Below are 26484 nucleotides of genomic sequence, written 5' to 3'. Positions count from 1 at the left end.
GAGGAGAGCTCATAACAGAAGCAGTGCAAATGGCCTTTGGAAATGAGACATGCTTAGTAGAGCTAAAATATAGACATGTCAATCAATTATACTGTAAGACTTGGAGAGCTATTGCTTTCTGGATTTGTAAAGCTCGAGACCAACATCAGGATTCATCCAATACTTTTGTCTTGTGCCTAGTATTTATAATTCCAGGAAAATTTATAAAGTACTTTGATATCATTTTTAACATACAACAGCCCTGAATTAAGAAGTTTATGGAAGTTACAGAATGACTTCATCAATGCACACCTGGTATGTGGTATAATGCAGGTGTGCCAAAGCCTGCCCTGGAAGCAAGGTGGAGAAGGACAACATGCAGAGACAGGGGCAGGGTAGAAGTATCATTTCTCGATTTATCAAGATATGAATAATAAGCGGCTCTTTTTTCTTAAGCATGAGAATAAGTGCACATGAAAGTGCACATGTGGATATGCATCATGTAGCACTATCTTTAGAATAACTCATTCTATAAAAGAACACAAAATTGTAGGAATAGAGAAGACTGGAATGGGAAATATTTTTTACACTTGCTTTTTTAAAAAAAAACATTGTAATCAAAAGCGTTTGTGTCAGTTTATTTTCTGTGACATAAAGAGTTGGTTATTGTGCATTGTAATTGCTTCTTGGTCATCTTTCCTGCCTTGACTTTAAACTCAGTGAATTCTGGGACTGTATATTCTACTTAACATGGCTCTCCTTGTCCTTGTCCAGTACTGAGTTCATGGGAAGTCCTTAATAATATTTGTTAAATGAATGAATAGGAGAGTTTCCTGCTTCACTATGAAAAGACAGCATGAAAAAGATGGGCTTTCAGCTGAGACACCAGGATAAGTTGCTAAAAATATAGGAAAGTGTGCAGGGGAAAACGTTAAATTTAGGATTTGGGGTTTTTGACCTTGGGCAGTGAGTAGTCTTAGCTAAAATGTCAATTATGGATCAAGAATGGGAAAAAAACTGGCTTCCTTATATTAAAGTGATCAAGGAAACTACCTTGGAGTAGGATTTTAGGACCGATGGAAATGTTGTGGAGTCCATGAATGAAGAGCTGGTTTTGCAGCAAGATTTGTTAAATTATGAAGAGGGTCCTTACATTACGGGGGAGAAGCCACCCAGTAGGATAAATCCTGCCTGAGGACCTCCTCAGCAAAGCATTTACAAAGAATATAGCTGTTGGCCACATTGCCTAGGTTCATATCTCAACTCAGTCCTTTACCAGCTGTGTACCCTTAGGAAACTGATGTGCCCTCTCTACTTCTCAGTTCTCGTATCTGTAAAATGGTGATAGCCTATTCATCTCACAGTGTTATGATAAAGATTAAATGACATAAAACACTTCAAGATCACAGGATAATGCATGGCACATATTAAGTGCTTAATTAATGTTAAACTTATTGTTTTATTATGTGATTTAGGGAGGCTCAAATGGTCCAACCAACCCAGAAATTTCTGCCAGGGTTTACCCTTTGCTTCTACCTGGCCTAAAGTTCTGACCACAGAGTCACAAAAAAAAAAGAGGCAAAAACCCTAAGGAAACGGGTCCAGAGAGCCAATCACAAAATGCACATAAATGAACTGAAACAGGGAAACAATTTTTAAATCATTATACAGTAGGCTCAGAGATTCCGTGAGCATCTTATCCAACCCCGTCATTTTTTCCAAGGTGGAAAGTAGGGCCCAAAGAGGGAACATAAACTCTCAAAGTTCCTGCAATTAACTGGTGGACCCAGGATTATCATTCCGCAATTCTACCGCCTAATTCCTTTTCATTGTTTCTCTTCTATAACAAACCTTTCATCAACATAATAGCCAGGTTGAGAGTACACCCACTTGTTGAATGTGCAAAGGCCTCCAGAGACAACCTTGGGGAACTGAAAGAAAAGTAGGGAAAAACCAACATGGTGTCCTAGGGATAGAAAAAAGATTTTCAACCAAGGAGTGCAGTCCCCCAGCCAATGAGGAGGAGGAAGGAAAAGATAAGAACGGAGAAACAAGGTTCCCTGCCAGGCAGGGATCATTCCCTGGGCATTTGGTTGACAGGATGAAAGGGAAGAGGCAGGGTTTGGGAAAGTTTGGGATGACTGAGGCTGGCTTTCTTTGGGGATTTCCAGAGCATCTATTCTGGAACGTTCACAGTCGCAGGGAAGTAAACGCCCAAACCCCAAAAATATGCAGTAAAGGAAAGCATCCCTGGATATAGAGCTTAAATGTCTAGCACCATCTCAGTGGAAGTTGAAACCTAGTGAGGCTTTTTTTTTTCTCTCAGCAAGATTGACTCTCAGTGTAGCAAATCTTAATCCACGTGTTGTTGCAATCTGAGAAATCTTCAGGTTTTCATTTCAGTAGATAATGATGATTGTAAGGTGACTCCAGAATCACATAACTGATCTAGGACATCTAAATGATTTGACTTGATGCTTTTAGCTTTTCTAAAATATACAGGCAACATACTTTATTGGGATATTGTATTTTAATATATGTTTATGTTTGGGCACTGACATATTATAAGACTAGTTGTTTTCATAATTTGTGAGAGTTGGGATACCAGATATTTGCTATATAATTTTTTCATATACTCAAATGCCTTTAGACAAAACAAGAACCTAATTTAGCCACCCACTAGCCACAAAAGCATCTGGGCTACATGATAGTTTTCCATGGGGTCTGGATGCCTGCTTTTTGTGCTTGTTTATTTGATCTGGGAAAACACAGCTCACAAACAGCATCTGGGATTTCAGAGTAGGTTCCTATATTTGCCCCAAATTCTCTCTTTCAGTCAGTGGTATCCAAGTGACTCATCCGCTGGGTCAAAGAGTTGAGTAACTCGGCAGAGACGAAAATGCAAGATTCTCTGGCTCGTTCCCTGTAACCACCAAACTCCACAATCTGCTCTGTGGGTGTGTGACATGGGAACCTGTGCAAGGTTTTGCCAAGACCACCAGGATTTGGGGAGAAAACGAGATTTTATAGCCAAAAGTGGGCAGAACCATCCTGACAAGGGTTACAAGAACTCCAGAGAGTTTTCATAATTTGTTTTATTTAAATAGGCCCCTGTTAAGAAGCAGAGGCTGGAGAGGCAAGGAGAGGGATTTTTTTCCATGATAAAGGTGTGACTGAGAACTTGCAATTTTTGATGACATGTTTCTCAGCAAGAGATCTTCACCATTGGCAGTCCCGTTTGAGACATTGATGAAAAGTTGTGGGGCACAGTTTTCTGAAGTCTCTAAGAGAAATCCAATGGTAGGAACTTGATTCAGTTCCAGTGGGGTGAGCAGCTTGGAGCAAACGAAGAAATAAACAGCCAGTGGTGCTTCTTGAACACTTGAAGAAGGGTAAAACGAGGCTGGGCCTTGACAGTGTCAGCTTAACCTGTAGCCTCTGATCAGCCTAAGAATTATGGCTTCCCTGGTTTCCACCTAGTCCCTTAATTTCCTTTATTGTACAACATCTGGAAACAGGCCACCTGCCTAGCCTGAAATATCTGCCACTGAGATTTTTAGCAGCAACATACTTAATTCAATTGCTGATTTATGTATTGCTATTGCAACAAGACATTCCTCAGCATAACAGGCAGACTCAAGGAACACAGGGACTTCCAACTGTCATTTAAATAAATGCATACTAAGGCTGGAAAAAGTAAATAAATGCCTACTCACTTAATCAAAATCAGCTGGTGACCACAGTTAATTTCTAATCTTAGACTTCTCTTACATGTTTTCCTTCCTTTCTTTTTTTCTTCTCCTTCTTCTTCTTCCTCTTCCCCTTTCTAATTTTTAATACAAGAAAGGAGAATCCAGTTAGCATGCACTGTGAAATGTTATGCTCTACCTAGGGCAATAGAATATTATAAATCTAATCAGAATTGAAACATGCTATTATGTTTAAAAGAATACATGAAATGAAAAGTAACACTCTTACACAGCAATGATTAAATGGGAAATTGTCTCCAAAATAAAGGAAACATTTAAATAAACATGAGAATATTTAGGATTTTCCCTTCATCTTATAAGTGGGAAAGCCTAATATTTAAGTATGTTACTAACTTCCTACAAAGGGAGGAATATTTAAATCCCTGGGCTGCTTCTTCCCCATGTGTAGGCTGGATTAGATTTCCTTCCTCTACTCACTTTTTCTTCTTTATCTCTCTGACTTTATATCTTTTCCTCCCTCCTTCCCTTTTTCTCTGCTCCTACATGTTCACCCTTTTGGTTCTAGGACCTGGTTTTGCTTCTTTTTTTGGGGGCGGAGGGAGGCTCTAAAGAATAGTGCTTCTCATATCTCCATGTTACATTATATTCTTGAGATTCAGAGCTTTCTTTGTAATCTTAAAATGAGTCCATTGTTACAGGCAAGACCTCTATGCTTGATTTAGACATCCCACAGTTTTAAAGAAATGTGCAGGACATTCCGAAACCTAGTTAGAATTCCTCTCAAATGCCGCCATGCTTTTATGGTGAAACCCCATTAATCTTAAAGCCAGGTGTCCTTTGTCACATCCAAGGTCCAATCTTGAATGAGTAATTCAGGCAAGGAAAAACTAGAGATCAGTGTACCCAACATAGTCTGTAAGGGAATCCCATGCCACAGTGTTTTGTTCCCAACATGTCTCAGAAATTCTCATGATTTGGGAAGACAGTATTGTAGGTTAGAACAATTATGGCTTTTGGAATAGAAAAACCTGACTTAAAACATTCGTTCTGCTACTTACTAGCTCTATAATCATGGTTGAGTTTATCTCTCTTTCCTGCAGGTCCCTACAAGGCTTAATCCATAGTACTGTGGTGAAGATCAATGAGAGATTGCATTTACAGCATTAGTTCAATGCCTGTCACATAGAATGCACCTTATATATCTTTAATGTTATGGGAAAATATTTTACACTGATGGCTGTGATGGTTAATCAGAGTGCAAATAAGACAGATTGACACCAAAGATGCAGCAGTTAGATTTCTTAATCAAAAAAACAGAAACTAGAAGAGTGTGAAATGATAAAGAAAATAATTGCCCACCTAGAATTCCATACTCTGAGAGATAGCATTTAAGAATAAAAAGGAAATAAAGATATGTTCAGAGGAAAATAACGAATAAAATTATTTGTTGGCTAACCAACACCAAACAGTTTCTTCAGGAAGAGGGAAAGAAATTCCCAAAGGAAGCTCAGACATGCGATACAGAATGACAGCAAAGTTAATAGTAAATATATAGAGAAATATAACTGATTTTGATTATATATACATTATAATAATGCCTTATGTGGGTTAAAATATATAAAATATATAAAGATATATAATTCATTACAGTAAAGGCATACAAATCAAGAAGGGGGTAAAGGAAATAAAAAGATTAAAAAACACTTCTGTTTTCAGAGAAATGTACAAGATACAAATTAATATTAAATATTATTGAATCATCAAAATGCATATTGCAATATAAGGTAAACATTAATAGACGTATAGGAGTGTATACATTATTAAGGTAATAGTGGGAAATATTTAAACCATATGCAGTCAAAAAGAGAGAGACAAAGAAACATGGAATAGACAGAACAAATACTCCCATTTAAGTAAAGTGTTAAATTTAAACCTGAATACATAAGAAGTCGCCTTGAATTTAAATGAATAAATGCTCCAATTTAAAATTGTGAGAATGGATACAGAAAACCTATGATATTTCTGTTTATTAGAGACACGTGAATATAATAGTGTAGAATAGTTGAAAATACAATGATGGGGAAAGATATATCATGTAAGTTCTAACCAAACGAAATTTGGTAAACTAATTAATATCAGACAAAGTAGACTTTAAAAAAAAGAAAGCATCATAAAAAATAAAGAAGGAACCAAGATGGCAATGTAAGACATTCCAGAGTGCCATCCCCCCACAGAATCTTTGAACAATTAGCAAAAGACTGTCAGAGCCATCTTTTTCAAAGCTCCAGAAAACACTTAAAAGTTTGCAGTAACTGGGCAAGTACAGAATCAAGAAAGCACAGCTTTAAAAACATGGCAGGAGACTCTCATGGTGCCCTTGCTGACACCCCCCCATCCCCTCCATGGTGCAGTGAGGAGCACCATGCACCATGCAGTGAGGAGCACCATGCACCATGCATGGTGCAGTGAGGAGCCAGCTTGCACTCCCATTGTGGGTCCCTGGCCCTGTTCCGGAGGGAGCAGCATAATCCCCCTGCACATACTGGGGTGCTTGTACATCAGTGCCAAATTATCGGATGGCAGCCTGAAAGACTGATTGATTATTCGTATATTTTTTCCCATACTGTCATTTACAACCTAATTATGTCTTTGAATTTAAGGTGAGCATCCTGTACACAGTTGTAGTAGTGCAAGGCTTTTATATCCATTCTGCCAATCTCTCCTTTTGACTGGAGAGTTTAACCCATTTACATTTAAAGTAGCCTCTGATAATGTAGTACTTACTTCTGCCATTTTGCTGTTTTGTCTCTGTAAGTCTTATACCTTTTTTGACCCTCAATTCTTCTGTTAATGCCTACTGTTACTGAAGTAACCTCATTGAAATGTTCTACTTACAATGGGTTCACACTTCCAGGAATGGATTAAGTTTATGTTTGGGGGGGGGTACCTATCTCTAAACCATCACACATAATTAACTAATTTAACAATTGACTATTCAGAACACTTTACCCAACCACTGCAGATGCATACACTTTTCAAGCACACATGGAGTATTTAGTAAAATGGACTGCTTAGGGGTCATAAAGCAAATATCAACAAATTTCAAAAAACTAGGAAATACAGAGTGTGTTTCCTCACCAAAGGGCAATTAAGCCAGAAACCAATAATTAAAAGATAGCTGGAAAATCCTCCTATGCTTGTAAATTCATAAATATACTTCCAAATAATCCATGGGTCGAAAAACTCACAATGGATATTAGGAAATATTTTGACATAACTGGCAATGGAAATACAACTTTTCAGAATTTGAGCCATTTTCTAGTGAAAATTAGGAAATATTTTAAACTGGAAGAGAATATAATCTACCAGAATGTGAGTCAAAAAATTACAATAAAATTTGGAAATATTTTGATCTGAATTAAAATAAAATTTTAGAATGCAGCTAATGCCTTACTTAGAAATATATAACATTGAATGCCTTCATTAGAAAAGAAGAGAGCCTAAAAATCAAAGAGCTAAGCATACATCTTGAGAAGTTAGAAAAAGAATGTTAAGTGGAACAAAAGAAATTAGAAGGAAGGAAATAATAAAGATAAGAATAATTAATGAAATAGCAAACAAATAATAGAAAAGTCCCATAAGCAAATAAGTTCAGTGAAGTTGTTTCATTGAAATCTAACAAATAAATGCCAGACAAAGCTATCAAGAAAAGATCAGAGAAGGTGCACATACACAATACTGAAAATGAAAAAGAAACAGTACTCCTAATGATTCTTCAGATATCTAAAAGAATCATCAGATGCAATGAAATGGTGTCTGATACCACTTTAAAATAATCCAGAGGAAATGGGTAGTGGGAAGAATATAGATGAAATAAAGTGGATAGTTCTTGAAGCTGTGGGATAAGTAAATTAAAGTTTAACATACTATTCTAATTTGGAATATGCTTGAAATTTTTTTTAAAAAAAGGGAGAAATAAGTTTTAAAAATTATCAAAAGATACTACTTGTAGAATAACCATACGTCCCAGTTTATACCTCTTGTCCTGCTATCCCAACTGTTTTGGCATTTTACTGGGGTTTTACCTTTGTAACAAAGTATTACTAATACTTGCACCAAATTAAGCCAGTATGCATTGGGTAGACCTCCTCCCTTTACTTCTACCTCATGCTATCTAGTAGGATGTAAGATGCAGGCCCAACGAAGAGTTTTCACTTTGAAACTGAAGATGATGGATGACATGGCATTGCTCTTTTCCTAACTCTAACCAGACATAGGGTAACTAACACCTCCCTTCACAGGCTTCAGGTCAGGCACTCGTGATTAAACTAAGTGCCTTCGGACAGGAGGGGCTAGCACCAGCTGTCTCTAACTGGGCCCTGGTGGTAAGAGGTGAACATTCAACAATAGTGCCCTTGCCAGCATACTTGGTGTTCTAGTGAATTGTGCCAACAGTTTCAAATTTAGAAACATAAAATTCAACTTTAAAGAATAGACTGCAGGCAATTTTATGAGAAAAATTAAAAATAATAAGACCATATTAGAAAAGTATATTCCTCAGAAAAGAATCAATAACACAGAATATCAGTGACAGGTACAGTCAACAAACTAATTAAATGGCAGGAATATGTACTGATAATAAATATTTAATTAGGTTATTTTATAATAGTTAGGTATTCAATATAAAGAAGTATTTTGGTATTAAGGAAAATATATATGCTCTTTTATTTTCTATGAATGATTTTATATTTAAAAATAAATTTTCAATAAAACCATTTTATAGGACTCCCAAAACAATAAAAATCAATTTTAGTTCAATAAGTAAATATTTCAAAAATGACATAATGTTAATTATTTCTAGATCCCACTCACTCTCAAAAGATTCCCAGTAGGATTATAAATTATATGGTCAAATAATTATGAACATCCTGATGAAAATGAATTTGGAAATTTACATGAAAAAAAATTTTAATTTTTAATTTATGTGGAAACATACAATAAGCAAAAAAGAAAGAAAGGATAAGAAATGTGAATAATATTATAACTCTTAAAGAATTAAATCTGTAAATTAAAATCTTCGCTTAAAGAAAACACCAAGCCAAGAGAGTTTGCCAGTGAATTTTAACAAACAGGAAGGAATAATGCCATTTTTAAAACACAAACTCTGCCAGAGAACAGAAAAGGTGGAAAAACTTCTCAATTTATCTTATAAGGCTGGCATAGCCTTGATAACAAAACTTGACAAGGAGATATGATTAGGAAAAATTACAGGTAAATCTGACTCATGAACATAGAAGCAAAAATTTTAAATATTACAAAAGCAAGTCACATCAAGTAATACATTAAAAGGTTAATATATCACAACCAATTTGGTTTTAGACCAGAAATATAATGTTGGTTTAACATTTAAAAATCTATTGGTATACCCTTCCCCAATGAAGACGCAGTGGAATCAGAGTCTCCAGGGTTCCATCACCCCACAGAAACTTTGAACAATGAGCAAGAACTGGCAGAAGCATCATCCTCAAAGCTCCACAAAACAGTTAAAGAATTAGAGTAACAGGGTGAGCACTGATTCAAGAAAAGGCAAGTTAACCATGGTAGGATCTCATGGTGCCCTTGCTAGCCTCTTCCCCAATCCCTCACCCTCTGAGCACAGAGCAAGCCTGCACCCCCAGTGCAGATTCCCATTCCTTGTTCCATAGAAAGCAGAGTCACATGAAAGGGAGCCTCAATAAGACTAAATGCCAATATCTCATCAAGAACCAAGGAGGCAATAAGGCAGTGGGATGACACATTCAAAAGTCTGAAAGCAAAAACTTTCCAACCAAGAATTCTATATCCAGCCAAACTGTCTTTCAGAAATGAGAGAGATTAAGACAATCCCAGATAAATAAATCTGAGGGATTTCATCACCTCTAGACTGGCCTTACAAGATATGATAAAGGGAATACCAAAGGTTGAAAGGAAAGGACATATGTAATAGATCAAACTTCACGAAGAACTAAAGATCCTTGGTATGGGTAATGATATGGGTAAACATAAATGCTAGTACTACTGAATTTTCATTGTTAATGCCACTTTTTACTCCTTACAGGATCTAAAATGTATATGCATAAAATGTAATGATAAATCAGTGGTTTTGGACTCATACTGTATGAATATCTAATTTTTGACAAGAACTACACAAAGGAGGCAGAATAGAGAGGTATAAGCACATAGTTTGTGTTTACTATTAAGGTTAAGTTGGTATCAAAGCAAAACAAATTATAATAGATTTAGGATGTTAAATTTAAGCCCCATGGTAAGTACAAAGAAAATATCAGAGAATATGAAAGCTCATAGAGGCAGAAAATAGAGTCGGTTGTCAGGGGCAGAGGACAGGAGGAATGAGGAGTTAACATTAATGAGTATACGGTTTCTGTGTGGGCAGATGGGAAAGTTCTAGTAATGGACAGTGGTGAGGGTACTGCAACATTGTGAATGTGATTAATCCCCCTGAATGGTGTCCTTGGGAGGGGTTGAGAAGGGAAAGTTTATGTTGTATCTATCGTCCCACAATTTAAAAATAAACAAGAAAAAAGAAAAAGAGACAATGGCAATTAAATGCAAAATGTGATCCCAGACAGTGTCCAATAAAGGAGGAGAAAAGACAGAGGATATTATAGAATCTTTCTGTAAACCTCAACTTCTCTAATAAAAAATATTTTAAAGGGATATTATTGGGGCATATAAGAAAATTGGAAGATAGACTGTGAGCTGTATACAATGCTAAATTTCTTGGACTTGATAACTGCACTTAAGGTGGTTGCATAAGTGAATATCCTTTTCTTAGGAAATGTACATGACAGTATTAAGGAGGGTGATGTATACAACCTACATTCAAATGTTCAGAAAATAGATTGATAAATAGATAGATAGACAAACAGATGGATAGATGGATGGATGGATGGATGGATAGGAGATAAATGAATTTATAGCAGAATATACAGCAAATGTGGTAAATGTTAAAATGGATAGATCTGGGTATTTAGGGAGATGAACATATATTAAAGTTCTCTGTATAGAGTTTGAATAATTTTTGCAACTGTCCTGTAAGTTTGCAGTTATTCCAAAATTAAAAGTGTAAAAATATAATCCATATAATTCACAACATGAAGAAAATAAAGATAAAAATATTATTTCAATAATAGCATAGAAAGCATTTTAAAAAATTCAATCAATATGCATGTTTTAAAAAGTAACTCCTAGTGAGGAAAGGGGTGGGGCCCTTTCCATTCAGAACCAGATCCCAGAGCCTGGGGGAACACGGCCATACCTCCTCACACCAGTCAAGAATTATAGGCTAACAGGCGTCACCTGCTGGGCAGAAAAGCACAGTGACCCGAGGCATCAAAGGGTGGAGCAATTATCTAAGACACACCCTCAGGGAAACCAGATACTGAATATTTCTTCCCTCTGGGACCTGAGCCTGTTCTGGTCTGAGAAAACCTGATTTGGATAACCAAGGAAACCATGCCTAGACAACAGAAAATTACAACCTACAGTAAGAAAAACAAAGTTATGGCCCAGTCAAAGGAACAAACGTACACTTCAACTGAGATACAGGAATTTAAACAACTAATGCTAAATCAATTCAAAAAGTTTAGAGAAGATATTGCAAAAGAGATAGAGGCTGTAAAGGAAGCACTGGACATGTATACGGCAGAAATCAAAAGTTCAAAAAACCTACTAGTAGAATCTATGGAAATGAAAGGCACAACACAAGAGATGAAAGACACGATGGAAACATACAACAGCAGATCTCAAGAGGCAGAAGAAAACACTCAGGAACTGGAGAACAAAACACCTGAAAGCCTACACGCAAAGGAGCAGATGGAGAAAAGAATGAAAAAATATGAGCAACGTCTCCGGGAACTCAAGGATGAAACAAAGTATAATAATGTACGTATCATTGGTGTCCCAGAAGGAGAAGAGAAGGGAAAGGGGGCAGAAGCAATAATAGAGGAAATAATTAATGAAAATTTCCCATCTCTTATGAAAGACATAAAATTACAGATCCAAGAAGTGCAGCGTACTCCAAACAGAAGAGATATGAATAGGCCTACGCCAAGACACTTAATAATCAGATTATCAAATGTCAAAGACAAAGAGAGAATCCTGAAAGCAGCAAGAGAAAAGCAATCCATTACATACAAGGAAGCCTAATAAGACTATGTGCGGATCTCTCAGCAGAAACCATGGAGGCAAGAAGGAAGTGGTGTGATATATTTAAGATACTGAAAGAGAGAAATCACCAACCAAGAATCCTGTATCCAGCAAAGCTGTCCTTCAAATATGAGGGAGAGCTCAAAATATTTTCTGACAAACAGACAATGAGAGACTTTGTGAACAAGACACCTGCCCTACAGGAAATACTAAAGGGAGCACTACAGGGTGATAGAAGACAGGAGTGTGTGGTTTGGAACACAATTTTGGGAGACGGTAGCACAACAATGTAAGTACACTGAACAAAGGTAACTATGAATACGGTTGAGAGAGAAAGATGGGGAGCATGTGAGACACCACAAGAAAGGAGGAAAGACAACGACTGGGACTGTGTAACTTGGCGAATTCTAGAGTATTCAACAATTGCGATAAAATGTACAAATATGTTCTTTTACGAGGGAGAACAAGCAAATGTCAACCTTGCAAGTTGTTAAAAATGGGGAGGCATAGGGGGAGGGATGCAATCAGCATAAACTGGAGACTGTAACTAATAGAATCATTGTATTATGCTTCCTTTAATGTAACAAAGGTGATATACCAAGGTGAATGTAGATAACAGGGGGGGATAGGAGAGGCATGTTAGACACTTGACATTGGTGGTATTGTCTGATTCTTTATCCTACTTTGATTTAAGGTTATTTTTCCTTTTGGTGCTTCCTAGCTGTCATTTTTTTTGTTTCCTCTTTCTTTTGCCTCTCTACCTTCTTTGACTCTCCCTCCTGCCTTGTGGAAGAAATGTAGATGCTCTTGCTTAGTATGAGCAGAATGTTCAATTAGGATGAACTTAAATGTTTGGAAATGAACATGGGTGTTGGTAGCAAGATGTGAGAATAACTAACAGTGCTGAATGGTGTGTGAATGAGGTGGAAAGGGGAAGCTTAGAGTCATATATGTCACCAGAAGGAAAGTTGGAGGTCAAAAGATGGAAATGTATAAAACTGAATCCTATGGTGGGCAATGTCCATGATCAACTGTACAAATAATAGAAATCACTTCTGTGAACCAGAACAAATGTATGACAATACAATTAGAAGTTAATAATAGAGGGGCATATAGGGAAGAACTATATACCTATTATAAACTATATACTACAGTTAGTAGTATTTCAACATTTTTTCATAAACAGTAACAAATGTACTATATCAATACTAGGAGTCAACAATTGAGGGGGGTTGGTTAGGGATAGGGGAGGTTTAGAGTTCCCTTTTCTTTTTTTCTTTTTTCATCTTTCACTTTATTTCTTGTCTGGAGTAATGAAAAGTTTCTAAAAATTGAACAAAAATTAAGTGTGATGGATGCACAGCTGTATGAGGGTACCCAGGGGCAAGTGATTGTACACTTTGGATCTTTGGATAATCGCATGGTATCTGAACAATCTCAATAAAAATGAAAAAAAAAAAAAAAAAGTAACTCCTAGTAAACCAGGAATATAAAAGAACTACCTTAATCTGATAAAGAGTATTTTAAAAAAACCCTACAGCAAACATCTTATTTAATGGTAAAATTTGAAAGAGTTTTCCTCAAGATTAGGAACAAAACAAGATGCCCATTATCATGACTTCTACTCAAAATCATACTGGAAGTCCTAGAAAGTGCTAGAAGATAAGAAAAATATATTAAAGGTATAAGTGTTGGAAAAAGAAAGTAAATTCTTAATATTCACAGATGATGTGATTATATAGAATATTCAAAATAATTAGTGACTTTATTAAGATTGCTAGACAAGGATCAATATACAGAAATATTAACTGCATTACATTAATTGAAGCTAACAAAAATGGACATTAAATCTTAAAAAAAGATGTCACATTCAATAGTATTAAAAATGCCAAATTTTAAGAATATATCTAAAGAAAGGCATGTAAGATCTCTACACAGAAAGTTATAAAGTGTTTAACATAAAATCAAAAAACTTAAATAAATAGTGAATATGTCATAGTTTGGTAATAGAAGAAACACTATTGTGATTCTCCCCAAATTGATCTCATTATTTAATGTAATCGTTCAAAATCCCTAAAAGCATCTCTAGATATTTTTGGTATATTTTGACAAGCTGATTCTAAAATTTATACTAAAAGCCTTTAATAAGCCAAGAATATCCTAGACTCCTTTGAAGAAGGATCAGGTAGGAGGATTTTCTCTCCTGGATATTAGATATCAAGACCTATCACAAAATAACAGTAATTAAGACAGTGTGATAGTGGCTCAAGGACAGAGACAAAAGGAACACAGTAAATAGTCTAATCTACACATAGGCCTACCCATACATGGACTCCAGATTTAAGAAAATGGTGGTACTGCACAACTACGGAAAGTGATCATTTTTTTCAATAAGTAGTGTAGGAAAATTGGATATACATATGGGAAAAAAAGAAATATTGCCTACTTCAAATTACATGAAAATATCTTTCAGGTGGATTATAGATCTAATATAAAAGGCAAAAGAATAAGGTTTCTAAAATATAAAAAGGAGACTGTATCCATTACCTATTTATTATCTAAGGGAAAGATTTCTTAACCAGAATATAGAAAACAATATACATGAAGGAAAAGATTAATAAATCAGATATAATAATTTTGTAAGTACCTTCCTTGTTAGACACCAAAAAGAGAGTCAGAAAGTCAAGTCACAGAGAGGGAGATGTTTGCAATCTTTAAAACCAACAATGGGCTTATATCTGGAATATAGAGAGAAGTCCTACAAATCAGTAAGAATAGTCCACTTGTCCTAGTTTGCTAATGCTGCAGAATGCAAAACACCAGAGATGGATTGGCTTTTATAAAATGGGGGTTTATTTCACTACACAGTTACAGTCTTAAGGCCACAAAGCGTCCAAGGCAACCATCAGCAACCGGGCACCTTCACCTGAGGATGGCCAATGGCGTCCGGAAAACCTCTGCTAGCTGGGAAGGCAGCCAGCGTCTGCTCCAAAGCTCCGGCCTCAAAACGGCTTTCTCCCAGGACGTTCCTCTCTAGCAAGCTTGCTCCTCTTCAAAACATCACTCCCAGCGGCACTCTCTTTTCTCTTTGAGTCAGCTCATTTATATAGCTCCACCGATCAAGGCCCACCCCGAATGGGTGGGGCCACACCTCCATGGGAACATCTCATCAAAATTATCACCGACAGCTGGGTGGGGCACACTCCAAGCAAATCCAACCAGCACCCAAGGGTCTGCCCCACACAAGACCACAAAGATAATGGCATTTGGGGGACACAATACATTCAAACTGGCACACCACTTAACAAAATAATGACCAAAAGCAGACTTCACAATAGATGATATCCAAATAAAGTATGAAAAGATGACCAACTTCATTGTCATCAGGGAAATGCAAATTAAAACTACAATGTAATACCACTACACATTTGCCAGAATGACTAAAATGAAAAAGACTTACAATAACAAGAGTTGAAGAGTATGTGGAACAACTGGAATTCGTTGCTGGTAAAAGTGTGAAATGGTACAACCATGTTGGAAAACATGGTGATATCTACCAAAATTGTGCACTACCTTTTAATCTGGCAATTCCACTCCAACAGAAATGTAAACATGTGAGCACTGTGGTGGTTTGAAGCTGTAGATACCCTAGAAAAACATGTTCTTAAATTTAATTCAATCCTGTGGGTATGGACCCATTTTAACTATGACCTTTTAATGAGGTTATTTCAGTAAGTTGTGGACTGGCCCAGTCAAGATGGTTCTTAATCCTATTACTGTAATCATTTTTAAGTAGAATAAAATTCAGGCACAGAGAGAGAAAGCCACAGGAAGCAGATGCTGAAATCAACAGAACATGGAAGAGAAGGGAGAGACCATGAGAGGCCGCCATGTGCCTTGCCATGTGACTTAGATAAGGACCAAAGATCACCAGCAGCCAGCCCCAGAACACCACAGTCTTCAGGGAGAAAGCATCACCTTGGTGGTGCCTTGATTTGGACTTTCCCTTAGCCTCAAAACCATGAGCAAATGAATTTCCATTATTATGCTGAACCATTGCATGATATTTGCTTAAGCCACCCAGGAAACTAAAACAAGCACCAAAAGACATAAAAGAATGTTCATAACAGCATTATTAGCCACAAACTGAAAATATCCCAATGTCCAGTTAATAGTAGATTCATTCCAGGGAAAACCATTCATCATTGAAAACAAATGAACTACAGTTACATGCATAATGCAAATGAACTTCACAAATATATTGTTGAGGGGAAAAAAAAGCCAGACACAAAATAATATATATTATGTGAGATACATATCATTCAAAACCAAGCAAAACTAAACTATGTGTCACGCTAGCATCATTAAAGAGAAATGACCAGATGTTTTCTAGATTACCCAGTATTCTCGTTTGCTAATGCTACCATTTTGCAAAACACCAGAAACAGATTGGCTTTTATAAAGGGGGTTTATTTGGATACAAAGTTAAAGTCTTAAGGCCATAAAGTGTCCAAGGTAAGGCATCAACAACAGGGTACCTTCACTGAAGGATGGCCAATGGCGCCTGAACACCTCTGTTAGCTCAGAAGGCACGTGGCTGGTGTCTACTTGCTCCCAGGTTGTGTTTCAAAATGGTGTTCTCCAAAATGTTGCTCTTGGGGTGTTTTGTCCTCTCTTAGCTGCAGCTCCTCTTCAAAATGTCATTCTCAGTTGCTCTTAGGTCCCTCTGTTTGTGAGCTCTTTTTATAGGACTCCAGTGAACTAATCAAGACCCACCCTGAATGGGTGGAGCCACATTTCCATGGAAACATTCAATCAAGAGGTCACACCCTAATCAAAGGTGTCACTCATAGTTAGGTGGGTCACACCTTCATGGAAACACTCAATCAAAAGGTTCCAACCTAATCAATGCTAATATATCTGCCCCCACAAGATTGCATTAAAGAATATGGCTTTTTCTGGAGGATATAATATATACAAACCAGCACATCCAGATAACTCAAATTTTCTTGAAGTAACTCAGAAAAAAAATCATTCTTCTTGATCACTGAGTAAGAAAATACATTTTCTGTTTGATAAAATCTGAAGTAGAGCTACAGGTCTTTTCCCTAGAGGGAACTGGGCAAGCTTAGTTCACGGGTTTAGAGAAAAAAAAAGAGTATAATAATTTTTACTCTTGGTTCTTTCATTTACTAGCTGTGAAAATTTAGGCAAGTTATTTACCTTCTCTTTGTCCTAATTAACTCATCTATAGAAAGGGGGTGATAATCTTTATCTGACAAGATTTTAGCAGAATTAAATTAGACAATATATATAGAATACAGAGTATATAAATCCTAATATTTAATAGGCATTCAGTGAACCTCAATAAGTAGGTGATCTAATTGTTGTTATACATATCTGTTAACAGTTAAATTCATGAAAAGAAAGAGAACTAATATTTTCTGAATCTATTATGCTTCAGGCTCTGCATCAGACAATTTCTATATGTTAATTTACTCCACAAAATAACACTAACAGGTAAGGATAACTCCTAATTGATTTTATTATGGAAACATAAGACGGGAGAGGGTAAATAATTTGTCCAAGAGCAGACAGCTAGCTTTGGAATAAAGTTCTCTTTGTCATAAATAATTTGAATATCACTTATCTGGCAGTAAAAGTTGACATCTTCTTCAACACGTATCTGCCCTTCTGTTTTATAAAATACCTCCCCCCTCCTTTTCCTCAAGGTCAGGAAAATTCATACATTCCATTTCTTCACCCAGTCTTACATTTCTTGCCTTACCAGCACCTGAGTAGCTAAGCCTTCCCCAAACTGCAATCAGTCCCTTAAGGATCCAGACCAATCCAACAGGTAGGAAGGATGAAATGGTTGGCTGGGGGTGGGGGGAGGGGAGAGGGAGCAGGGGGGAGGGGTACACTATACTAGTGGCTTTTTGCACATCCCCCTTTAGGGGATAAGCATACCTGGTTTCACACCTTAGGGGGAGAAGTTACACTTACTTATCTGTCCTTGAGTCACCACCACCTCCTCCCCACCTAACACATACTCTTTTATTGTTGTTTGGGGACATTTTTATATCGACCCTAACTACAACTGAAAGCTTGAAGAATAATAAGTTACTAGTATTCCCACAACCCCACCAAGAAACCAAATTGAAAGAATCAAAGACCAAGACCAAGAAACTGAGGCATGGATGGTCCTTCTCACTTTTATTAATGCATATTAATAAAACATATTAATGCAATTCCTCCTCTCTATAGCTTATAGTCAGACTTCGTTAAAAACTCTTGATTTACATATATTTTTTCAGGAAAGAAAAATAAATGCAGTATTTTGCTTCCTTGAGAGTCAAGAAACTCAAGCTTGAGGGAACGAGTTCTGTCAAGTATTCAGAAGCATCTCAGTGGTGAGGTAAATGGAAACCAATCATAGCATTCACTTCTTGGCCAGAGTGGCTCTCCGGAAGGGCTGCCCAGCTTTCCTGTGGTCAACGGGAAGGAGCAGGCCCTCATATCTTACAAGCGCAACCAAAATGGATGCTGACGCAGAGCTGTAAAAATGAATGAGCCAATTTTGGCTTCCTGAAGTTCCTAAAGTTGCTAGTGTGGAAAGTGTAAGATTTCAACTTCTCCAGCCTCCTGTCTGTAAAAGATGTTAAGTCATGCCTTGCAGCACCCAACCTGTTTAATTAATTTTTCATTTAAAACAATCAGCAAGGTTGTCTCATTGTGCAGTTGTAGGGCTATGGACTACACCAGTTTTATTTGTACTAGCTTGCCACATTATCATAATTAAATTCTATGAATACTCAGGTAATTTAAGCACAACAGATCCCTAAAATCAAGGTTTTCAAAATAAATAGATCATTCCAGAAAAGCCTCTGTTTTTCTAAAGCACCCACCATAAGATCTCTTTTTGAAATAGCAGAGCTCTTTGGTGCATTAAAGTGTGACTTATTTTTTTTTTTTTTTTTTTTTTTTTTTTAACACCAGGGATTCAAACCACTGAAAGAGTGAAATATCAGGTCAGGTCAGGTTGGATTTGCAGAATATTTTCATGAACTGGTTTTATTCCATTTCAATTGCTTTAGAAAAATTTATAATGTCAGTCATAGCTCAGAAAGACTCACAGAGGCTTTTTGGAGGGGTAGGGGTAAGACTAGGGGAAACTTGTGTTTTGTTCACAGTGCCATCAAAAAGAATAATTTGGAGATTTAATTTCTTTCAGAGTTGAATATATTAATGCAATTCCTCCTCTCTATAGCTTATAGTCTGACTTTGTTAAAAACTCTTGATTTACATATATTTTTTCAGGAAAGAAAAAGTCATTACTTAAAATGAGATAAACCTGGCACTCAGACTGAGATTTCTGCCCTCTATAAAACTAGAAACCAGTAAAAAAAAATTTATAAATCTATTCTTTAAAAATTATATAATTTTATAATGATATGAGGTGTACAGTGAGTGCTACTCTTGATCTTTTCTCAAAACTGAAAAACTCAAGTGCCATCAAGTTTTTTCCATAATTCCTATTTTCAAGTTCTTCTACCTTTTGTTAGTTTTTCTCTACATCATCTTTAATTTCTCCATCTTTTCTTTAAGTCAAAATCAAATTTGGGCTAAATATGTTAATAAAAATATCATTTCTGAGCATATTAAAAATATCATTTTCAAATCTCTCTTTGTTCAATTCTGAGCTATAGCCTTATTCTTTACTTTTTCTTTTTATTTCCCTTGTTTTTAAAGGATAATACAACATACGTTTTGTCTTCCAGATCATTTTCAGATTATCTTGTGTTAATCAGGCACAAATATTTGAGAATTATTTTGTATTTTATTTCTTAGATTAAACCATAATTTTCTCTATTAACCATCATTCCATTATTAGCCATGAAATTCTCTTGTTTTAAAAACAATCTTCCAGGATATTATGACCAATATCTTAACATAGCATCTTCCAGAAGTCTTTTGAGCTCTGTGTTTATCATTCATGTGATTGGAAAGAAGATAGAATGGCAGTAGGCCCAGTCTCAGCAGTGAGAAATCACTAACCCTGTCCTCCCTAGTCACAGATCAGGCTTGTTGTTTGAATGGACGAGACTTAGAGGGTCATGCTGAAGATCATGGACGTGGGAGACAAGAGACCTGGGTTTTGAATCCCAGCACTGCCACATTCTCACCATGAGGCCTAGAGAAATCCATGCAATCACTTCATCCTGCTTTTTCATCTTTAACATAGGGCTCATTGAGTCACTTTGATGAGTAAATGTCATCTCTTTGGAAAACTTCTAGTGCAGACCCTAAGACACAGTATGTCCTCAGTCAACACTATTTTTATTATTATCCTCTTTTTGCCCTGTGTTCTGTTCCTGGGAATGTGCAGGTCTGGTAGACAGGAGAGTTAGAGATGCCCAAGTCTGAAAGAGGATGAAATTGGGATGATTTTTCTGGTAGAACCACCAGTTCTCAGTGTGTCCCCAACACCAGTTTTTCTACACACACATCTTCAGTGTATGCAGGACACCTTTATTCAACCAGATGCATGACTTAGTGACAATGAGAAATTCTCTGGGGGTGAATGAAACAGAAGCCTGTCTCTGAAATTTATGGGAGATTTTCAAATCCTCTGCTGCTCTAAAAGGTGCATTTTTCAATACTGACTAACCAAAGTGGATGATGCAGAACATAAGACAGCATCATGATTACCATCACTTAAAAGCATTAAGTCACAGTTTTCCAACAGGGCCATGCTAGATTATATCCTCTAAGAGCTTAGAGTTTAATATAGAGCACACTGATATCATACAAACTAATAAGCAAGAGTCACAGAGAAAAAAAAATCTAAATTAGAAAAGCATCACTGGAGTAGCTGGTAGACAGTATAAAGCAATTTGCCTGGTCCTTTCAGGTGGTTTGGGAGGTGGGAAGAAGCATAAAGAAATCTGTAGAAATCTATGGTTCAAAAAAGGAAGCAAGTTCCTTCCTCATGTGAAAAGGCTACCTTTGAGTTGTTCTACTAAGATAGGTGATGATGCCAGGAAATCACATTTCTTTACATTGGGTAAAGGCTACGTGTGTGCGGGAGCATGGGTCTCAACACAAATTGTTATCCCTTAGAATAAACCCGGAATGTTTTTTGTGGGTTTAATCAAAACCTCCAATCAAAACTACTCAACTTTTTGAAAAATGTAGTGGAATTTAGAATGCAATTTAACAAATGTACTAATCACAGTGCAAGATATTTATGGGTCATGTGAAGGGAGTCCTCAGTTCAAAGGCTTAGATACTGAACTTAGTTCATTTTTGCTACCACCAGATGAATTTTGCTTGACTGTATTTATGGTTTCTGAGTCCTTAGAGATAAGGTATCCAGGCTTTTTTGACCATATGCTCTAATACTCTCAGCAACCCTCATCACCACCCCAGGATTTCACTCAGAGGGATTTTAATTCAAATCCTGTTTTGTCTAATTACAAAAGGAAATACTACCAATTCCACCTCTCATTGTACTGTAGGAAGGAAGAACTGTGGAAAAGTGTTAGTGCTGCTTTTGAGGGAAGGTCCTACTTTATTTTCTAGAATATGTTATCAAGTCTTACATCTCTATGCTTTTGTCTATATACTTCCATAATACTGGGGTGACCTTTGCCCCTCTCCACCTGCTGACATCCTATTTATTCTTCATGTTAAAATAAATGAGTTCTTTCAAAGAGAGCCTTCTTTGACCCTTCCACTTTGTCCTAGCTGACCAGAATCCATAGTTCCTACCAGATGCTCCTACTGCACTTTGTCTGTACACCTGTCTGACTTGCATAGTTACTTGTGCTGTAGGAGTGCCAGTAAGGACGCTTACGGGCAATAGTGGCACCTCCAGCAGGGACTGGTGGGGAGGATCTCTGAGGGACAGCCGTGTAGGAACTTCGTGGAAGTTGACAAAGTCAGGAAGCACTAACACCATGAACTGGAATAGGACAAAACTGAAAAGAAGGACAAATTTTTTTTTTTTGCAATTTGGTGGCCAATAATTAGTGAGTAGGCCACTCATAGACAACTTTTGGGTGCCAAGAGAAATAGTCATGAGTAATTTGAGAGGAAATAAAGCCAAAAAAGAAAAGTTCATTTGTGAGAATCATTTTGATCCTATTTAACCCCTGGAAAATACTAGATATATTTGTGAACTCATTTTTGCCCTTTAAATTGCAATTCTTGACACAAGATGCTTTTCCCCTCTAAGTCCAGGTCATGGATTTTACCCAGAAGCTGCTCAGAAAAATCTACATTGAATTATATTATTTAAATCCACTTCTTTTAACACTGGGCAGTTTAGAGTATCAACTGAAAAATTTCTAAGGGTCATTCTTTATATGAAAAAGATCAATGGTAAATATCAATATACTATGGCTTACATCCTGGGTAAACTAGTTCCACAGAGAAGAAAAGAATGTTTGAGGTTTTATTACTCTTTCTTCCTGTGTACTGCTTAACCTTAATCCCCTATAGTCAGTTTCTTATCTTTTCCTCCAAAATTTCTGAAAACACAGCTGTTTGGGCATAGCTCTTAGTACACAGAACTTTTCTATTGAGTGCTCAGTTTAATAATCGCTTCATTAAATAATAATATCCCTAATTTTCATATCGCTTTACATTTGTAATACACAGACACATAATTCTCTCCTATGGTCTTCAAACCAACCTCTTGAAATACGCAGAATAAGTTTTATTGAGTTCATTGTTACGTAGAAGCTGAGATGAGATCATCAGAAGCCAATAAGTCAGAGTTCACACTAGGTCTTCCGTCTCCATAATTATATTCTTTCCACTGTACCAGAAGACATCACATCCTGGTACTTTTCCTCAAACTCTTGTTCTGGAAGCATCTAGAAAGCACTTGGTTTCCCATTCGCCACCATCTCTGTCTTTCTTGACCACATCCCTTTGAACTCTGCCCTTTGCAGATTTTGACCTCTGAGTGTGTCTGGACTTACATAATGTATTTGTTCTTCCCAAGGTAACCAAGTAAAATATAACAAACACTAGGAACAGCAGAGTGGGGCAAACACAAATATGTGTTAACCTATTAAATCATCTATTTCCAAGAACAATGGTTCACAGAAACTGGAGATGGAAAAAACGTATGAGGTCACCTTAGCCGCCCCCAAGCCGAAGCAGGTTCAAGCCCAGAATACTGACAGCCAAGCTGTAGTTCAGTTTCCAGCCCTGCCTGGAGAGGCTTGAGATTATGTTTGCTGCTGCTGGAATCCCCTGGAGGGGAAACAGCAAAGTGACCTGAAAGTTGGAGCACTTACCGGGCTCCCTAAACCTTATTGCTCTGTGCGGAAGATAGCATGCCTATAACTGATCAGTTCCCCCCTAATGGAGCAGGGGTAATTACCACAGAATCTTCCATAGGCAACCAAATGAGGACGAAAGTTAAAACAAATGACAAGCACCCAAGCCCAAATCCTGTGAAGTCAGAAGTGACCAATGGGAATGTCATAAATGCCGAGAGTTTGACTAGAAAGTGTGCCAAGATGGGTGCCTTGGATCTTCCTCTATCACTTTCTCTGAGGCAGATCAGTCAATCAGCTGGGGCACTGAATGTCGCTGGAGTCCCCTAGGTCCTAAGGGTCCCCTGAAAACATCTCTGAAGACCAACGTTAACACATGGAAGCATCCTTTATATGGAGCTCCTCGCTTTAACCCTGTTCTTGTTTGAGAGAAGACTTCATTCTACACTTAAGGAAAATATTACTGAAAGAAAGCTGTCCTCAGTAAATTTGATTAGCACCATTTATTAATCAAGTGTGAAAGCCAATTACACCTTAAACAGTGACATAACAACTGAGCTCTGGTTCTGTTAGGATCCTCTTCCTGGCTGCTGGGATTGACTGCTTTAATTTAGTGGATGCTTGAGGATTAAGAAAAGTTGTTTGTTTGTTTTTCACTTCCCCTTTTAGATATGACTAGTTGAAAAGAGGAGGAAAAATCAGGCAAATACCACTTTTTCCTCACCGTTCTCCCACCAAAAAAAAAAAAAAAACAATCACTCATGCTCTACTTACTACTCAAAGGCTGATCCATGAACCAGCAAGCAGCCTTAACCTCACTCGGAGGGAACATAAATGCAGTCTACAGCCCCATCCTAGACTTATGGGCTCAGAATCTGCATTTTAGCAAGATACTCAGGTGAATTGTTTGAGGAGCAGCGATCTCCTACACACCATTCTAAAAGAGGTAAAGGGAGCATTGTCTAACGATGTAGAAAAGAGTCACGTAACTGGGAAGAGAATGGTGAATGCTGAAGAACATTTTCTTAAGCCTATTTTCAGCCTATGTTGAGCAGACCACTCCTCCTTTAAAGAATTGTAAAGTAGGACCATTATGTTGTTTTTAAGGCTAGCCTGAAGATGTTGTTAACATCTTAAAAGCTTTCTCTGAAATTCAAATAGATACCTCCTGCAGAACCGTGGTGTTTCATATACAACTGCAAAAATCAACCTGGTAAGCTTTCCTAGACAATGTAACTGGATCTTATGTTCTGGTACCCAGTTCAATCAATGCTAGTTTTCTAAAAATAAAATAAACTTTTAATTTAAAACGAGCATAAGCATAAATGTGCACTGTTCTCTCATTGCTAACTGAAAAAGAGTAATATTGAAATTAGTGAAAAATGAAAAGAAATACTATTCATTACCTTTTTCACTAAATAGTTTAACCTAATTGCTTTATTTCCATAGAAACAAAACTCACCACAAACCTTTCCTTAAAGTCAAAATAGTATTCCAGGGATACAGGGCTTGAGCAGGACTCTGAAGCTTTAGTGCAATTTGGCAGGCCCCTTTCTTCTACTTGCGAGCAATTCCCACCTGCAAAGCATCAGTTTATACTTTCAATGCCCCAAATGGCTGAAGTGCTCCCTCCTGCTTCTGTTGGCCTTTCAGGGTGAAAGGGGTGACCTTCTGATGCAAGCACCTATTGTTAAAGAAAGCCCTTTTTACATGTTCATCCATCCAGTAGGCAACAAGTTTATCTTGATGAAACTGGACATTGTGACTCCTCATATATTCTCCAAGACTCTGACCATGCCTTGAGATTTTCCTCAGAATTGATTTCCACTTCAGGAGGCCTCTGTGTACTTTCAGAACCTGCTCTTCTGCAATTTGCTTTTAATTAAAAGAAACAGACTTTTTCCCTTATGAACATTTATAAGAAAATAGGTTTTTATATCAACCTACACAGCAGTTTTTCCACAAGAAGACAGGGTGTTTGAAGAAGCCTCTGCTGGCAGTGCATACAGACACAAATTACAGGGAAATGTTTTTGCTTCTATTTTATTTTATTTCAAAATAATTAATTTCTTGTACAATATATGAGAGAGAGAAAAATTCACAAGGCTATTTTCAAGATCAGAGAGCTCAGAAGTAAACTGTGATAGTCTGGCCTGAAGATAAAATTCCTAACCCCATAGAGGTTAAGAACATGGTCTTCAGAGTTTACTGCTGTGGCTTAAAGCCTGGCACTGCAGATCCAGCAAACTACTTATCTGTGCCTTGGTTTCCCCATCAGAATAATAAGAGTACCTACTTATTAGTGTTGTTACAATGATTAAATGAGTTCATATACATATAACACCTAAAAATAACTGTCATACAGCAAGTACCACATAACTTAATTACTATTAGTTGTTGTAGGCTACCAGGAAGTAAGAAAGAAGCAATTTTCCTAACATGCTCAATTCTATACTTGATTTCAACACAATTCTAGGCTTTGTATTATGCAGTTTATTATTTTTTAATCTGACAGACTCATCCTCAAGGAGGTTGCAGCATTTCACATTATGCTCATAGAAGTTCATCAGATGATATACACATGCACCCTTTCTAGAACATACAGGGAAGCTGAGAAACAAATAGTATAACTTATTTAATCATGATAAATTCAAAGCCAAGCCTTCCATCATCTCTTTTGATGTGCAGCCTAATGCTCTTTCAACTAAAGTGATCTTCTTTCAAGCTAGTTCAAATGCATTCTGACTTTGGAAAGGCTGAGAACCTTTGAATTCCAGCTTTTCTATTATTTGGTCTTGCCCATCAAGAAACAGTCCCACTTTATGGTGGCAGTATTCACGATTCCCAATGGATGGAGGTGGGTCTACGGGTACATCAACTGGTGAAGGGCATGGCGAACTGTGTTGTGTACATACAATGGAATACTTTGTGGCTACAAGAAGGAATGAAGTTGTAAGGTATGCAACTAGGTGAAAGGACACTGAGACCAGTATATTGAGTGAAATAAACCAGAAATGAAAAGACAAATGTAACGCCTCACTAATGTGACTAACTATAATGTGCAAACTCTGAGAATTGAATCTGAGAGCATAGTTTATCAGGGGAAGGCTTATGGTAAAGGCTCCTAGATTGTACTTTTACAGCAGTTACATCTATTCCTGAGTTGTAAGGGTTATTTCTAAATTCTGAGATGCTCAGCTCTTGTATATAACCTGGTCGGTCCCTGGAACTTTGTGTATCTGTGTGATGCGACACCTGAGACTCAGAGCCAGATTTCAGCAGCTATGAATGTC

General features: G+C 37.1%; 1 protein-coding gene across 1 annotated transcript in view; it reads right to left on the bottom strand.

The window, feature by feature from the left end:
* LOC119542867 (leukocyte elastase inhibitor-like) overlaps positions 1 to 21861 on the bottom strand; it is a 43136-nt gene extending 21275 nt beyond the window's left edge. Inside the window, exon 1 of the mRNA XM_037847482.1 lies at positions 21757 to 21861. Coding sequence (XP_037703410.1) covers positions 21757 to 21861 — 105 coding nt within the window. The remainder of the gene's footprint in view (positions 1 to 21756) is intronic.
* Positions 21862 to 26484: the final 4623 nt, after the last annotated feature.

The sequence above is a fragment of the Choloepus didactylus genome, chromosome 8, assembly GCF_015220235.1.
Source record: "Choloepus didactylus isolate mChoDid1 chromosome 8, mChoDid1.pri, whole genome shotgun sequence".
NCBI classification, from domain to species: Eukaryota; Metazoa; Chordata; class Mammalia; order Pilosa; family Megalonychidae; genus Choloepus; species Choloepus didactylus.
This window is presented reverse-complemented; position numbering and strand designations above follow the sequence as displayed.